At 40.0% G+C, this 17,986-nt stretch overlaps 1 protein-coding gene across 1 annotated transcript; it reads left to right on the top strand.

Annotated features, from left to right (window-relative positions):
* Positions 1 to 441: 441 nt before the first annotated feature.
* Positions 442 to 17,965, top strand: LOC106561708 (MORN repeat-containing protein 5). Its single transcript, XM_082973743.1, has 5 exons — positions 442 to 488; positions 646 to 728; positions 1,533 to 1,658; positions 2,326 to 2,457; positions 14,804 to 17,965. The coding sequence occupies exons 1-5, from the start codon at positions 442 to 444 to the stop codon at positions 14,881 to 14,883; spliced, it is 468 nt and encodes a 155-aa protein (XP_082829869.1). The 3' UTR covers positions 14,884 to 17,965.
* Positions 17,966 to 17,986: the final 21 nt, after the last annotated feature.

Below are 17,986 nucleotides of genomic sequence, written 5' to 3' on the forward strand. Positions count from 1 at the left end.
AATTTGCATTGTCTCAAGTATTGTGTTAACAAGCCTTGTTTTTTTCTCAGAGAAGAGATAACATGCTCGGCTTCTTTTAGCGTAATAAACTTCATGCAAATGGTGAAATAATCAAAAATACACAACCCTAGCTTCACCGTTTCCACAGCGACGTTGTCAAACAAACACCCTGCAGGCCTAGTTGCAGAAATTGGTTTCCACTAGATAGCACAGCCACAAAGTCAAAATTGGCCAAATCCTAAAAGTGAAGGAAAAGAAAATGTGCTTTTTGGTCTTAAATTAAGGTCCGGGGTTAGGTTTAAAAATCACATATTAATAAGAGAAATTGTATAAATATGCGGGGTTTGTGGCGGTGGTAACTAGTGACGCCCACAGAAACCAGACAGCTATTACCTAAACTAACCCCAGTTGTTCTATGTAGCGTTTAATAAAATAACACATATGGAGTTCACAGGTAGCAGTTACACTGGAGCCTTCAAGAATGGCAGGTAAATTAATCACTAGAAATGTAGCAAACTGGTCTGTGTCAAAATTGTAATGTTGGGAAGCTAGTTTGCTTGCACCAGTTCTTGCACAAGTTGAAGTTCATTGTTGTTCTCATCTCACCACTGGTGAATTAGATATGTGATTTTCTCTGTTCTTCAGGATGGAGGGAGAAGGAGAGTATAAATTCCCCACAGAGACAAGATATGTTGGGGAGATGAAGAATGGCATGTTCCATGGAAAAGGTGTACTCCATTTCACAAATGGAAGCATATATGAAGGAACTTGGGAGAAAGGAATATCCAAACAGGTGTGTAGCATACGTGTGTGTGTGTGTGTGTGTGTGTGTGTGTGTGTGTGTGTGTGTGTGTGTGTGTGTGTGTGTGTGTGTGTGTGTGTGTGTGTGTGTGTGTGTGTGTGTGTGTGTGTGTGTGTGTGTGTGTGTGTGTGTGTGTGTGTGTGTGTGTAGTGGTGGGGGGGGAACCTTCATACGTGTGTAGGTCTATGTGTGTTTCACATTGGTTATAGTGGACATTACATCTGGTCCCCTTTAGCAATGATATACATTAATTGTCGCAATTATTACGTTGCTATACCTCTCCCCCTACATGTGCTCTCTGCATGCTCCACACAGGAAATACATTCCTTTTTGGTCAACTGTTCATTCATGCGTATCTCAGCCATAATAGTAGCCAGTTCGATTATTATCATGATTACTACGCTCCATTAGACATGATCTAGCAAGCAAGCCCATGACCAAACACACCTTACTCCGAGCCAGCGCAGACCCTTTGTTCATGGTAAAAACTCCACAGGATATGGAACATAGCCTAGATCTCTTAACAAATGATGCATGATTAAAAGACAATTCAACCATATTGACATAGGCCTATGTTGTGGTAAAATGTAATTCCCCAATCCAAACACAAGTTTGTCTCTTTTTTGCCTAATATCCCTCTTTTGCCATTAGATGGAAGTTTCAAGTTTATGACTGAATATAAACAGTTTGATGCAGGGTACTACAGTGTTTCATCACTGATACTACAAAGTGTTTCATCCACAGGGAAAGTATACTTTCTCTGATGGACTGAAGTACCAAGAGAAGGACTGGGAGTTTTGTGATGGCTATGACAGACAGTTCTACACTGAGAGGTGCAATGGACTCAAACCTGCAGGTAAACTTTAGCTTATTTTTCTGTGAAACCTTCCAAAGGGTGTATATGAACAGATTTTAATAAGATTTAATGGTGCTAAAACAGTGTTGGTTCCTCTTTAATATAAGCAGACTAAATCCTCAAACCCTTAAAGTGGCAATATGTAACTTTTTGGGCGACCTGACCAAATTCTCATAGAAATGTGAGTTGTAGATATATCATTCTACTTGAAAAAAGTCTAATAAACAGTATATATGTTCTATGTGCGCCATTTCTATACTTCCCATTCTTAAGTTTTGTTTTTGCGTCTTTTACTTTCGGTTTTGTACACCAGCTTCAAACAACAATAATTTTGGTTATCGAAAATATATTTCAAGCAGTTTAGATGGTACAATGATTCTCCACACTATGCATTGCTTATTTTGTCACATCAACTGAAATTAGGGGAGCTATTAGAGTTTTAGCAACCAGGAAATGGCATAGCGATTTCTGCATAGTGCAACTTTATTTAAAGAATTAGGGTAATCATCTATTTAGTCTCTATACCATAGCAATGGAATATAATATATTATCGTAATGGTTTTTACCACAATCTGTCTTTTTTTCTTAAATTAGGTCACTTCTTTTGTTGTTGTTTGTCTCAATACATATAACCAGTCACTTACTCTCTGTCTATCTGACCTGGCAGGGGAGTCTCAGCTGATTGACCAAGACTCATTGCATGTCATCCCAGATGGCTGCTATGACTGTGGGGATGGATTCTACGACCCCAACGCCAGGGTCATTACTGACTATGAGCATCACTTTCTCAGAAACGCAGGTGAGTGGAGACTGTTGGAGCTCACTTCAAGGTTTTTGTGAGAACAGATCCTGGCGTCTTGTGTATCACATATGTTTCTGACCTCCAGCTCATTAGAGCTCAAAGAGTGTGCCACCATGTCTCCATTACAATTTGACTTTGACATATGGCTTTCTTATCTAATTGTTGGGCCTTTCAAAGTAAAATGTATTCCTTTATCATAATGTTCAGGGTAGATATTAACCCATGAGTAAGCGTCGGCCACCGGGGAAAAATTTGATACTAAACTGAAAATACTATACTGGTGGATTACTCAGATTCTCTAATAAAGTAGATTATTTTAGTCAGATACTTTGCTGAGGCAGCCTTATTACCCTATAACTCATCATCTGCTGGTCCTCTCAGCCAAGCTTGCCTCTCCACTGCAGTCATTTTAGTTTTGTTTTCAAAGGGAAAATGTAAAACACATTTTTTCCACCCATTGAGTGCCCAATGTGGGATCTTTGATTTGAAGGAAATGAGGTATGTCAGGTTTTCCGATAGCAATTCCAATACATGTGCCAGTTTTTCATAGTTTTGCATCACCAGACAATATCATGGTTTAGGAATGGTTATGGATCTAGTCGTATCTCTGTGAATGGGATGCATGGTGCTTTATGGGAGACGGCCCAGCTGTGATGTCATGTCCTGTGAAATAATAGACATACTGTATGTTATCTTTTGGCAAAGGTTGCAGTCAAGGCAGCATTCTTTGGAAACAGTGAGTGTAGCTTAGCCTATACATACACATACAAGAACTGAAAAACAAATTATGATATGAACATTTATATTTATGATTGTCTTTGATTAGCACACTACAAACAAAGTGTGTATATTTGGATGATCGCTGACAGGCAGACAGCGGCCTATGATTTACTAGTGGTCCCAGCCAAACATAATACATATAAGAATCCACATAATAATCACTGTGTGATCCAGAGCATGGAAATCTAATTCATGTGTATAGACAAAAACAGACGAAGAGATGCACATCCTGAACCGATGTCTTGAACATACTGTATGTAATAAGAATTATGTTCCGATTTTCCTCGCTTTGGGTCCTTCATAACAGTTCTGGTATTGATCAATGAAACGGAGGGAAAGAAAGGTAGAGTTGAGAAGAAAATAGGAGGAGCTTTAAAAACAATACAGTTGTTCCAATAGTCTGATTTCAGATTAATTGGGTCTGTCTGCTGTTTGTTCTGTGATTTTACACAAGAAATATTTATTTCATTTTGCACCGATTTGTGATTTCAAACTAAACATTATAAATCTCTCAGATCCATTATCATCTCCTTGATGGATTATTGGCCCCTTATCCAGACACGATTCTATAGTGCATAATTAAAAATGTAATCTGCATATGGGTTTTTTAATGGAAACATCCAGTGTTTGTGTAAGAGGAACTGTGTACGAGTGGGATCATTGGGCTTCGGGCCCATATGACGTGACGAGGAACACTCTGTGTCCTCTGGATTTATTTTCATCTCTGAGAGGTTGAAGGTACATTTGTCAAAATGGGTGTGAAGACAGAATTTATTGCCAATGGCTTCCGTCCAGGAAGGAGGAGAGCAGAGGGTCCCGGCACTTACTGGACGTCCAGAGGAACTGCTCTCCCTGCGGGGACGACGTGTTTTGAGGAGGAGAGGAAAGAGTGTACTCACAGCTGTGGTACAGGACAGAAGAAGGGTTGTGTGCCAAATGGCACCCTATTTCCTATATGGTGCACCACTTTGTGCACTATATAGGGAATTGGGTGATATTTGGGACACAATCAAGAACAGAAGGGGAAGATAAGAGGCAGGGGTAAAAGGGCAGGGGGAGCGGAGCAGGGCCCTCAGCCCAGAGAGCTGCTGCTGGGCCGGGAAGGAAGATTCAGGGAAATGCCCAGGCTTTGGGCCAAGACCTGAGAAGAAGTACAAAAGCAGATGGGAGGAAGCCCTGAGGAGGAATCTCTGAGTCTTCACAGCAGCAGTGGAGGAGAGGCGGAGCGAGACAGATCATCTGGATGTGACCCAGCATCTCTCAGGTCGGTCCAGTCGGGGGAGTGGAGTGGTGGCGCCGTGGCGCGGGTGGAAGAAAGGAGTGTCCCCGTCCGCCTGACTGTCAACCAATGCCACATGGAGCCCACTGCTGCCTGCTTCCCAGGCATAATCAACTGTCGTTTTATCCTCCTCTTTACCCTTCCCTGTCCTGGCAACACACACAAACACACCCCAGCACTGCTCTGTCTCCAAAAATAAACAACCTAGGAATCACAGATATATAGAAATCAAAAGAAAGCTTGAGACTTTTGTAAATGAAAGGTACTTTTCCTGAAACCATCGGAACACGATTCATAGTTAGAATTAGAATGAGTGCTTCTAATTCTATGAGGGCATAGGGGTATTTCAAGGGGAAGTGTAGGACACTGGAGGAATTGTAATCTGAAGACTGCTGTTGCCAAAGCCAAGCCCCCATCATTATCTTGATCATGTGTTATAACACTGGCTAGGAACTTCACAGAGCGTCTTGCATGGAGCAGACCACACAGAGCAGAGGTGGCAGGCAAGCAGGCAGGCAGTGATCGACTGACATCCCAGCTAACAACAAACGTTCCCGCAACTTTAGAACATTTCCCCTAAAGAGTTTCATTAGGTCATTAATTAACGTTTTTATAAGAATGTTCCTCTGCTGCAAGGAATATTTCAAAGAGACCATTCCCTTAATGCCAGCAGCATACCACTGCTGGCTTGCCTCTGAAGCTAAGCAGGGTCGGTCCTGGTCAGTCTCTGGATGGGAGATCAGTAGGAGACACTCTCCCTTTGGTCTAAGGCGATCTCAATGCCCCACCACCTTTTTATTTAGTTTTGTTATGTTTATTTTTCAGAGGGTGGTTACAGGTACAAAGAAAATCTAATAAATGCATATAAAGATAACCCTGATCCATTCACCCCCTCAGTCCCCATCCATCCACTCGCCTGCTTCCTCCCTCTCCCCATCCAGAAACCATGCTTCCCACCCTGCCATGCACTTTAAAATTTATTTCATAACTTTGCCCCAGAAGCATTTAACTACAGGGCACATTTAACTACAGGGCACTCCCACATCATATGAAGGAATATGCTTACCTGATTTAGGCGACTCAGTGAACAGTTGGGAGTTGGGGACAATTTCATCATAAAACATTTCCTAGGTGTTAAATACAGTCTGTGAACAAACTTGAAATGTATAAATGGATGGTTCGGATTACGGGATGCCAAGGTTATATTTTTTTTCCACATTCTGTTCCAGTTAAAGCATGGAACAGATTCAGTTAGATCTGTAGACCATACTTCTTTAATGGCTAGCTCAGATATTATGTTTAGATATTATAGAGATCAGTCCTTTCGGGAGCCCAGATAATTTATTTATAAATCCCATACAATGGATGTTTCGGTAGTTGGGTTTCCCAAGGGACTCCATAGGCCAGCATTGCTGACCTAAGTTCTAAATATAGAAAAAAAGGAGGTGCCTGTTAATGTGTATTTCAAATCTTGGAATGTTCTCAAACCATTACTGTCCATGATATTGGTAAGGGTACGGATTCCATATTTGGACAATTGGGGGGTTCCAAAGGCTGCCCTCCAGATCGCAAGGCGGCATTATGAAATATTGGAGTATGGGCATATCACTGAAGGGATATATTAAGGGATATATCACTGAAGACCACCTCTTCCAGGGCAATAGGAGACACTATATTTCTCTCGATACACCTTTAGTTTATTTTGGGGCTGATGAAAAAGCAGCCAGTTTGTACAAATGGTTCTCTATTCTATGTGTCCTTTTGGAGCAGGTGTGTTTCTTGGAGCATTGCTATATCAATATAGTTTCTTGCTAGTATATAAAGACAGCTGGAACGTTTTAATAGGTGAGTTTGGGCCTTAAAAAAAAAAATATATATATATATATATATATATATATATATATATATATATATATATATAGTATATATGTATATGTGTAGTGTTAGAGTAGAACTGACAGCGTTTTAACTACTTTGCAGATATGGAACAAACAGACAATCATGATCTGTCAAAAATATGAAATTCCCCGTTTATGCTACAAAACCAACATCATAAGAGGTTTTAAAATAGGTTTTATTTGACTCCGCATTCCATGACGTACACTAACACATTGTTGGGAGAATAGATGGATGCAGTTCAATGCATGATTAATATAATTCACCAGTACATTTCTTGGTAGTCCAAAAAATATTGCTATCAGGTTGTAAATCACAGCTGGCCTGGGACATTGTTTGCTGCCTCAATTCGGCATGCACTGTTTCAGTTTCAATGACTCAGTATTTTGGACAAACGCGGAGTGTCTTGGAATGTAAATACAATCAAACCAGCAATGGCAATGATCACAAGTCAGTCATAACATGGCTAATAGGCTAGCGTATCTATTTATGTAGCAAGCTAAAAACACGGAGCCTAAGGCTAGATAGATAGATAGCTAGCTAGCTGCTAGGAGGATGTCATGTCATTGGAGGAGTGGGTGAGTGACTGACTTTTTCCCCTCATATAGTTTTTCGGTGGCTATACACATCTAGAGATGCAGGTGTCAGTTGGTTAGCTTGAACGAGAACTTGAACGACTGTTATCCAGTTAGCATATCTCTTGAGTTCGCAAAAGCACATCTACTCCAATTTCAGAGCACTCTCGTCTGACTGTGCCAGAGCGCAGAATAACTGATGAATTTACGCAACACCCGCTGAATATGACTGGTGTCAGTAAACGTAGGCAAAACAATATTTAGTCACTTACACTCTAGATAACACGTGAACAGCCTAGCTAACCAGCTCTGCTAGGACGAGTAAAATGGTCAGTGAGGTGTCTCTCATTTTTGTCTGGAAGTAGCAAGCTAACCAACTTTAGCCAGGCAGGTAAGCTGCAGAAGGAGATGTAGGCTACAATTCCCCATTTGTTTATCAGTGCAATTTTGACAGCCAACTAGCTGAAAAAGTTTGAGAGGGTTTATCTAATGTTCCTTCATTATATTTTAGCTCATGTTGCTTTGGCTAGAATTAGTTGTTGATCTTGTTGTTGATGTGCTTTATTGAGGGAAAGAGAGCCTACCTTTTCATGGTTGTTTGAGCAATAGGACTGTAAAGTTCCCAAATGTAAGAGGACTCCCATGGTATTGACCTATTTGCAGAAATCCATTCAGGTGTATGTTTTGGCGAAAGCGTTCTAATGATCCAAGTCGCGCTGTTGCAACTGCCTGTAAACACACAGTCCAGTTCAAATTGAATGATGGAAGGCCCTTGTAGCAAATGGGTTATTTGCCTAAAGGCCTATCTCTGATTCTGGATGAGACAGATGTTTTATTTACTGCAGTGTCTATTAACTGTCCAAATGCACGGACGGTTTCCCACTCTATATTGCTATAGATTTTTCACAAATGCCTTAGTATACGTAATTCCCAAACATTCTAAGAATTTATGAAAACGTGAAAATGACCATAAGGTATCTGTCATATTCTTCCTGGAGGTGTATATGAACAGATATTAATACGATTTCATGTTGCTAAAATACTGTCAGTTCCACTTTAATTATGTAATTATTATCTTTGATATAAAGTCCATGGATGTGAAACAAAAAGCAGGACCCACGGGGAAACCCACCCAGAACCCCCCTCCCGCCCTGGTTACCCCGCTCTGCACTATCATAACAGGGTTGAAGCATAATGGTGAGTGGGAGCCTTATCTATGAAATTTCATGAGCAGCATATTTGTTTTATGGTCTTAAGGTATTGAGAAAAATATTTAAAGTAAAACATAAAATGATTAACCATTTACCCCTTCATACCTTTAAATGTAAGTTTGCAGACGTCATAAATTAGGGTGGGTAATGATGGGGAAAAAGTAGGCTAAATATAGGAACAGAAATGCAAGCGTAAACAATGACATATCCTCATTATTATTATTATTAGCAATATGCTCTAAATGACCTTAAACATAGGAAGAAGAGGAAAAAAACTAGCAAAAATGAATTGTGTGGAAGACCATATGGGACTGGACATCTATCCTAAACAGTTTAGCCCATAGAGATGCAATGTGCTGTTAAATTGAACTCACCCAGATCGTGGTTACCATGTTCTCAGAACATAAGAAATGGGAACGTTGCAAGAAAATGTATGTGTTTCCTTTTCGGAGGGTTAGGAGAATATGCCATCAACGTCCCACCAAACATACTCAGAACATAGGATATGAATGTTCTAGACACGTAAATGTTCTTATTATTCCATCAGCGTCCCACCAAACATGCACAACATGGTTGCCATGTTCTCAGAATATAAGATATCAATGTTCTAGACATGTTTCGTGGGAACGTTGCAGGAACATTCTGTGTATGTTGTCAGGACGTCACCTGATGGTCCCACAGAAATGCCCCCCCCCCCAGAAAAGTTGAATTACACATCACGCCTTTTTATTTTTGCAGAGCCAATGGTAAACCAATAAACCACATCCATTCATAGCTCTTTGTCTGTTGGCAAGGTTAGGGATACACACACACACACACACACACACACACACACACACACACACACACAGTGCATTTAACATAGTGTTTTCAACTTACATATTTGAAACACTTTGACATAGATGATTAGATTGTGCATGTTCATTTATACTGGTATTATGTCCTCACCTGGGGATTTGAACTTTCCTACAGTATTCTGATCTTCTCTCTACACCTCCATTTCAGTTATTGTTTAGTCTGACTGTTCTAATCATTGATTTGATTGACTTATTTGAGTGATATAAGAGCTTTCTGTATAGTTGTCTAATAATATTTTGCTAAGAATATGAGAGTAGGGTGATTACCATAGTGGGTCTTGAACCCAGGCCACCATTACCAATTCCCTAACCACTGTCCCAATAAGGGATATCTTTAGGACAAGTGCTTATTGGGCCAGTATAGTTAGGCCCTGTCCAGAAGAAACCCTCCTCCCTTTCTCTTTCCCTAGAATTGTGAGCTGAGTTGCTCTCATTTCTCCAGCTCTACCAGACCTCCCATGAATAGCCTATTTAAACGGCTTTTTGATGCCAGAGATACATTAAGTACATGATCCATAGTATAACAGAATATACGCTACAAACTGAACAGAGTCGATAGTGGAAAATGGGAGCAGATTGAGCTGATACACACTACACAGTCCTATCAGCACCGAACTCCTATCTTTTTTTTCTGTTGGGTTTTCATTGTTGATATGTTTCACCCTGGCTGATTCGATTTCCGCGGGGCAGTGGACATCGACCGTAGGGAGTTTTAAATAGATTTTTTTTCTCTCACCCATCTACACACAATACCCTATAATGACGATGTGAAAACATGTTTTTTATACATTTTTGCAAATGTATTTATGTTAGTATTCAATACTTTGTAGAAGCACCGTTGGTAGCGATTACAGCTGTGAGTCTTTCTGGGTAAGTCTCTAAGAGCTTTCAATACCTGGATTGTGCAACATTTTCCCATTCATAATTTTCAAAGTTCTTCAAGCTCTGTCAAATTGTTTGTTGATCATTGCTAGACAACCTTTTTCAGGTGTTTCCCTAGATTTTCAAGTAGATTTAAGTCAAAACTGTGACTCGGCCACTCAGGAAAATTCACTGTAGATTTGGCCTTCGGGTTTTAGGTTATTGTCCTGCTGAAAGGTGAGTTAATCTCCCAGTGTCTGGTGGAAAGCAGACTGAACCATTTTTTCCTAGGATTTTTCCTGTGCTTATTAGCTCCATTTCGTTTCTTTTTTATCCTGAAAATCTCACCAGTCCTTAATGATTAAAAGCATACCCATAACATGATGGAGACACCACTATGCTTGAAAATTTGGAGATTGGTACTCAGTAATGTGTTGTATTGGACAAAAAGTAAATTGCTTTGCCACATTTTTTGCAGTATTACTTTAGTGCTGTGTTGCAAACAGGATGCGTGTTTTGGAATATTTGTCATTCTGTACAGGCTTCCTTCTTTTCACTCTGTCAATTAGGTTAGTATTGTGGAGTAACTACAATGTTGTTGATCCATCCTCAAGTTTCTCCTATCATAGCCATTAAACTCTGTAACTGTTTTAAAGTCACCATTGGCCTCATGGTGAAATCGCTGAGCGGTTTCCTTTCTCTCCGTTAACTGAGTTAAGAAGGACGCCCATCTCCCAATAGGTGCCCTTCTTTGCGAAGCATTGGAATACCTCCCTGGTCTTTGTGGTTGAATCTGTGTTTGAAATTCACTGCTCGACTGAGGGATAATTGTATGTGTGAGGTACAGAGATGAGGCAGTCAATTAAAAATCATGTTAAACACTATAATTGCACAGAGAGTGAGACCATGCAACTTATTATGTGACTTGTTAAGCAAATCTTTACTCCTGAACTTATTTAGGCTTCAAAAACAAAGGGATTGAATACTTATTGACTCAAGACATTTCTGCTTTTCATTTGTAATTCATTTGTAAAATGGAGTATTGTGTGTAGGCCAGTGACCTAAAAAAAGTCAATTTAATCCCTTTTTAAATTCAGGCTGTAACACAACACAATGTGGAAAAAGTCAAAGGGTGTGAATACTTTCTGAAGGCACTGTAACTAGCTAGCATATTTACATCATCATTCACTATGATCAGCAGATGGCCACTCTTTTCCTGACGTCAATAATCTCTCATTGTCTATTGGCTTAGGAGTCAGTTGCACTAGCTTGCATACAATTTGTGATGAGTGAGTGTGTTGTTGTTGTGGAAAATAAATAGGCCTGTAAATGTTGAAATGTTGGCTACAGAGGAAGTTGGTATGTTTTCAATTTCAAGTTATGAATTATGAAATTTAATTAAATGGTTTGCTCTTTTTGAGGGTGGTGGTGAGTGGGTGCTGCCGTTGTTTAAAAAAAATATATATTATTGCACCTGCCCCCACCCACCCAAAAGGTCTGCAAAGCCCTGTATCCCACTGCCAAGGAAAACACCCCTGGTTTGGGCTACTGCCACTCTATTGTGAGTTAAGGTATGCATCCCTAATGGCACCCCTTTCCCTATAAAGTGCACTAGTTTTGACTAGGGCTCATATGGCTCTGGTTAAAAGTAGTGCACTATAAGTGGCCTAGAGAATAGCGTGCCATTTGGGATGCAACCAAGCTGAAGCTTTTTCCAAAAGATACAATCAGTAATGTTCATGTTTACTGTAATATCACAGGGTCCTTTACTGAATCCTGAAACGATCTCTTCTCCAATTGTAAATCCACTCAGATTATTTTCATTCCAACAAATAACCTCTTCCAGAATAATGACAACTCCGACGTCAACTATATTCAGGCGTTAAGTAACTAACCTGGCTGGTTGGCTAATCTATTGGTAAAGCTGATCTGACAGGCATTACGTTCATTTAACGCTCTTAAGTGTTTCTGCTGCATTAGTTGAAAGGAAACACTTTTTTAATTTTTTTTAACAAGGAGCCATTATCGTTTCCCTTTTACATTGCTGCTCGTGGGTGAGCCTTTCTGTGAGAGAGTTTGGGTAACGAGTTATATCCAGTTAGAGACACCACCACACAGTCCCAGTAAGGGCCAGGGGGGAAAGGCAGAATTAGTATGGGAAGACAACCAACAAGAAAATATTTGTAGCATTAATGTCATGTTTATGATGTGCTAACTGACGTTTAATTAAGCAATAAGGCCCGAGGAGGTGTGGTATATTGTCAATATACAATGGCTAAGGGCTGTTCTTAGGCACAAAGCATACAGTTTTTAGTCATGGTATATTGGCCATATACCACAAACCCCCGAGGTGCCTTATTACTATTATAAACTACTTACCAATGTAATTAGAACAGTAAAACGTTTTTTGTTGTTGTTGTAATACCTGTGTTATATGGTCTGATATACCATGGTTTTCAACCAAACAGCATTCAGGGCTCAAACCACCCAGTTTATAATATGCAATATAGTTTACATGTAGGGTGAAGTATGTATGAGTGGGACACTTTTTGGTGTTTTTTATGTTTGCTCCTTCTCAAGTAATGTTTATTTCAAGTAAGGTCTTGTTCACATTTTTGGGATGAAACAACTTGATCATTTATCATTCAGTGGATGCTACAAACCCCTAAAACAACATCACACCCATACTTTTGCTAAAGCGTGTTGCTTTCAGTGTTATTGGGACAATTTAGTAAATTAACTGGGACACCATTTTTTCATTAGTAATAAGTTTGTGTCCCGTTTCACACTTGTTATGTACTCATCAAAAAGCCTTTGTTGAAGCTTGTAAATAACACACTGTGTTTTAAACATTTTGTGACAAACTTTTCCTTTCCTCGCCTTATGTCCCTCTAATTCCTTCCACCATTGTCCTATGCTGCTTATTTGCTATATATAGCATCTAAAATCGATTCAGAGCTGTTATGAACAACTAAAACAACATATTTCAATGTATTTTAGAATATCTAATGCAGGAAATGTTTTTAAATTGATTAAAGCTTAATTTGGTGCATTTGTTATAGCTGAAAAGTACTTTAAATCAAATGTTCATAAAATATAACTGTTTAAATGAATGGTTATTATATTTGAAAGAACTACCAATAACTATTAATTTGAACACACAAAGCTAGATTGTGGAATTATAATTGACAGAATGACAACATTATCATTGTAGCGCAAGGATTCATATGTATGGGGGTTGTTCATCAAATGTATTTATAAAGCCCTTCTTACATCAGCTGATATCTCAGTGCTGAGTTTCAACTGGTCACCCCATCTAGGAATCCTGACCACACACACTACAATGATTCCACATTAACCAAAACCATTTTTTCATGCACAGAACACATTCAGCAACAACCCAATACACATTTTTGTGGTTTGCAATATTACCATAGTACAGTACTCTAAAACACAAATTTACCACTAGGTTTACACCTAATGTCCCACTAATTCTGACATCACCCTACTGTAAAATTCGTTTTTAACATTCATCTTTCTTTTATTTATTTTTACATGACAGACAAATGAACAAAACAATGCAACCATGCAGGCTAAAATTATTTGAACCTGGTGGATAATATTTTTTATTATCCATTTAGGATTTATTTTTAAACTAGTGTGTAGGCAAAATTATTTTCCCAAGAATTAATATATCCAAATTTAAGCCCCTAAACTATGTAGAGTATTATTATAGAAGGCTTTATTGCAGATTTAAATAACAAATCCACAGTAGGCAAAGAATTTAAAAACACATGAAGTGTTAAATGTTTAGATTCTGAATTTCCATTTCTTTCAGATTGCATCGAACTATGGTGGCCACCTGTGCCCTCAAATAGAATTGTATTAAGGTATCAATTTAGGATTGACTTAAACGCTCTGTGAAGCGATCACAATCCTAAGAGGGGAAATTACAGCAAAAATGAAAATGTGTGAATTCTATCTCATTACCATAAGCGCACAGGGAAACGGTAATTGCAGTGCTAAGGCCTCGCCACCAACAGAAACCGGTGCAGAGGTATTAATTGGTTTAAAATAGTGATGAGATGTCCTTCTTGACGGTGACCTCCGTTACAAAGAGGGGAGGCAACACAACGCGACAAAAATGATGGATAGATAGCCTTAGTTTCGTATGCAGCTGCTGTGGTGCCTGGTGCGGATCCGGGCCAGAGCGCAACTGTGATTTCAATTGCCGAACGCGTGAGCCAGGTAGAGTGGCGAGAGAGCCGACGGAGTGGCTGTTAGGACTATCGCAGGCAATTACACACAATCAGGCGAGAGCTTCAGACCTGTTCCCAACAATGGGCCCAGCACACACTGTTCCACAGGGTGAGCACTCAAGTGTGTGCAGCTGCGACGCCCCGATTCAGTTCCCAACAGAGAAGCTATAGCCTCCTAGGCTACCCCTTGATTTGCAATGATTAACTCATTTCAGTTTTAACGATATGAAAAACAATATATTATCTGTTGTTATGGTTGTCGAGTCATCCTTGTAAAAATGTTCGTACATTTCTTTGGTGTGTGATTTAAGAAGTTATTTTCTCCTAATTGTTACCTTGGAGATGTAAACGGGGCTTAAGTTGAATGTGTTCATTTCAATAGCTCGAATGGAATGACAATGATATGCTGCTTCCAGTCCAGTGGCTTTTTTCCCCCGTCTCCCTTGATTAAATGTTCAAATGTTTTTTATGAACTAGGCTATTAGAATAGGTTATTTGTTTATACTAGCCTTTGTAGTTGTTAGAGGAATTTACTGTTTAAAAATAGTTTTAAAAAGGTTGTTGCTTTATTCTGACCTTTTATGGTTTTATTTATTATTCTGAAAATATTTTTATTTTCCTGCAGATGACTATGAACATGAGTGGATTGTGTCCACTTGTCGGAAGAGCTGGGACGAGATCGTTGGACATTCACCTGAAAACTAGGCCACATTTCAGAACTGGACATTGAGTTTCTGGCCTGAGCGAGAAAAAATAAATAAAAGGCAGCTCATTTATGGAATGTTAAACTGTGGTGCATACAGGCCTACCTGTGAATTATATTTTCTGAAATATCCTACATGTTAGTTTTTATTTTAAATAGGTTTAATTTGACCAGATGCATAAAACAAAATAGCTAAGCCTATTTTAGATGCACAAAAACATAGTGAAGCACATGTGAGGTGCTAAAATGAAATATGTGGAGGAAGTTAAGCTAGAAGAATATACTAATTTAGTCAAACATTTTCATGCAGCGTGAGAGAAAAAAACCACCAATCCTTGATTTATAACTTGTTAAGCCATTTGTTTACTTGTAATGTTTGTCCTTAAATGTCCCTGCTCTGCTCTCTCTGCGTGGTGCTGAAATGACTGTGCTACCAGTGCAGGCCAATGTAATCAGTGTCAGATTGTTCTCTCAAGTGTCCTCAAAGACTCAGCAGCTTAATGGATGCAAATGAACATGAAATATGACTTCCTCTTATATAGGCTATGCAAGATATCCACCAGCACAATATACTGTTGCCGACAGGCTTTGTTCCACTCAGTCTTCTATTTAGATACTAGAGTATATTTCTCAATATAATGCTTTGGATCCAGTAATTGCATTTTCTACAATAATGTTGTGCTGTAGTGTTTTTGCGCAGACAGACAAGCGTATATTTGTGAGTGAGACGTTTAGTCTGTCTCGGTTAAAGCTGCCCTTTGAAACAGGACCTAGGGTAGAGGATCAATCTCATGATGCAGCCTGACAGTGACTTCCTGTCTGTGATGGCGCTCAGCTGGGCTTGCTGGACGAATCAGCTGCAGAGTGGTGGAGAAGAAGAGGGGAGGAGATGAGTCATTACTGCACACACTGACCCATGAAGAACCCGCCAGCTCAGCCATCGGCCTGTGATTGCTTCCTGCCCAGCGCCGGGCACACACACTTTTACACACAGACACACAAATTGACACACCGAGACATGTAAGTATGCACATACACAACCAGGTACGCACCGGACATACCATAAAACTTCAAATAATAGCCCGGGCGTTTATTTGCTTTTCAATCACTGAACCGCCAGGCTCCTTATTTCCTTAACGCACACAGCTTTTGCTCAGAAAAATGTTGGGAAGTCTACCATACTGTTTATTGTGACCGGTATAAACATTACAATAACAAATCCATTGCTCTTTATCTACTTTTGAGCAATCTCAATGGTACTCTATAAAGTTCACTCGTAAACAATAACTTTAGACCCAGCATTTATTTGAAACAGGCGTTTATTTGTTGACAACTTGTGCCGATTATTGGCTATTAAATTAGACAGGCAGCTATTTGAGACTGGAAAATGCACACACACCAGAATGACCCGCAGAGGCCTACAGTGCCTTCGGAAAGTATTGAAACACATTGACCTTTTCCACATTTTGTTACGTTACAGCCTTATTCTAAAATTTATGAAATAGTTTTTTTCCCTCTTCAATCTACTCACAATACCCCATAATGACAAATGTTTGCAAATGTTTAAAAAATAAAAACAGAACCGACATATTTACATAAGTATTCAGACCCTTTGCTTTGACACTTGAAATTGAGCTCAGGTGCATCCTTGTTTCTACAACATGATTGGAGTCCACCTGTGGTCAATTCAATTGATTGGACATTATTTGGAAAGGCACACACCTGCCTATAACGTCCAACAGTTGACAGTGCATGTCAGAGAAAAAACCAAGCCATGAGGTCGAAGGAATTGTCCGTTGAGCTCCGAGACAGGATTGTGTTGAGGCACAGATCTGGAGAAGGGTACCAAAACATTTCTGCAGCATTCAAGGTCCCCAAGAACATAGTGGACTCCATCGTTCTTAAATGGAGGAAGTTTGGAACCACCAAGACTCTTCCTAGAGCTGGCCCCCTAGCCAAACTGAGCAACTGGGGGAGAAGGGCCTTGGTCAGGGAGGTGACCAATAACCCGATGGTCACACTGACAGAGCTCTAGAGTTCCTCTGTGGAGATGGGAGAACCTTCCAGAAGGACAGCCATCTCTGCAGCACTCCACCAATCAGGCCTTTATGGTAGAGTGGCCAGACAGAAGCCACTCCTCAGTAAAAGTCACATGACAGCCCGCTTGGAGTTTGCCAAAAGGCACATAGAGTCTCAGACCAAACAACATCCTCTGGTCTGATGAAACCAAGATTGAACACTTTGGTCTGAATGCCATGCGTCACGTCTGGAGGAAACCTGGCACCATCCCTATGGTGAAGCATGGTTGTGGCAGCATCATGCTGTGGGGATGTTTTTCAGCGGCAGGGACTGGGAGACTAGTCAGGATCGAGGCAACGATGAATGGAGCAAAGTACAGAATGATCGTTGATGAAAACTTGCTCCAGAGCGCTCAGGACCTCAGACTGGGGCGAAGGTTTACCTTCCAACAGGACAATGACCCTAAACACACAGCCACGACAACGCAGGAGTGGCTTCGGAACAAGTCTCCAAATGTCCTTGAGTGGTCCAGCCAGAGCCCAGACTTGAAACCTGATCGAACATCTCTGAGGAAACCTGAAAATAGCTGTGCAGCGACGCTCCCAATCCAACCTGACAGAGCTTGAGAGGATCTGCAGAGAAGAATTTGGGAAACTCTCCAAGTACAGGTGTGCCAAGCTTGTAGCATCGTACCCAAGAAGAATCGAGGCTGTAATCGCTGCAAAAGGTGCTTCAACAAAGTACTGAGTGAAGGATCTGAATACTTATGTAAATGTGATATTTCAGTTTTAATAAATTTGCCAAAAATTATAAAAGACAGTTTTTGCTTTGTCATGATGGGGTATTGTGTGTAGATTGATGAGGGAAAAAACGATCTAATACATTTTAGTATAAGGCTGTAACTTAACAAAATGTGAAAGAAGTCGAGGGGTCTGAATACTTTCTGAACGCACTGTATATACAAATGTACAATGAGTAGCATAATACATACAGAGATCAGTTATCCAGCCCCTCAGGATCACTTGATACGAACCACTGATTTTCCCAGATCTGTTTCTAAATTGGCTCTAAATTGTCTCCAGTGTG

Source organism: Salmo salar, chromosome 01 (genome assembly GCF_965601325.2).
Source record: "Salmo salar chromosome 01, fSalSal1, whole genome shotgun sequence".
NCBI classification, from domain to species: domain Eukaryota; kingdom Metazoa; phylum Chordata; class Actinopteri; order Salmoniformes; family Salmonidae; genus Salmo; species Salmo salar.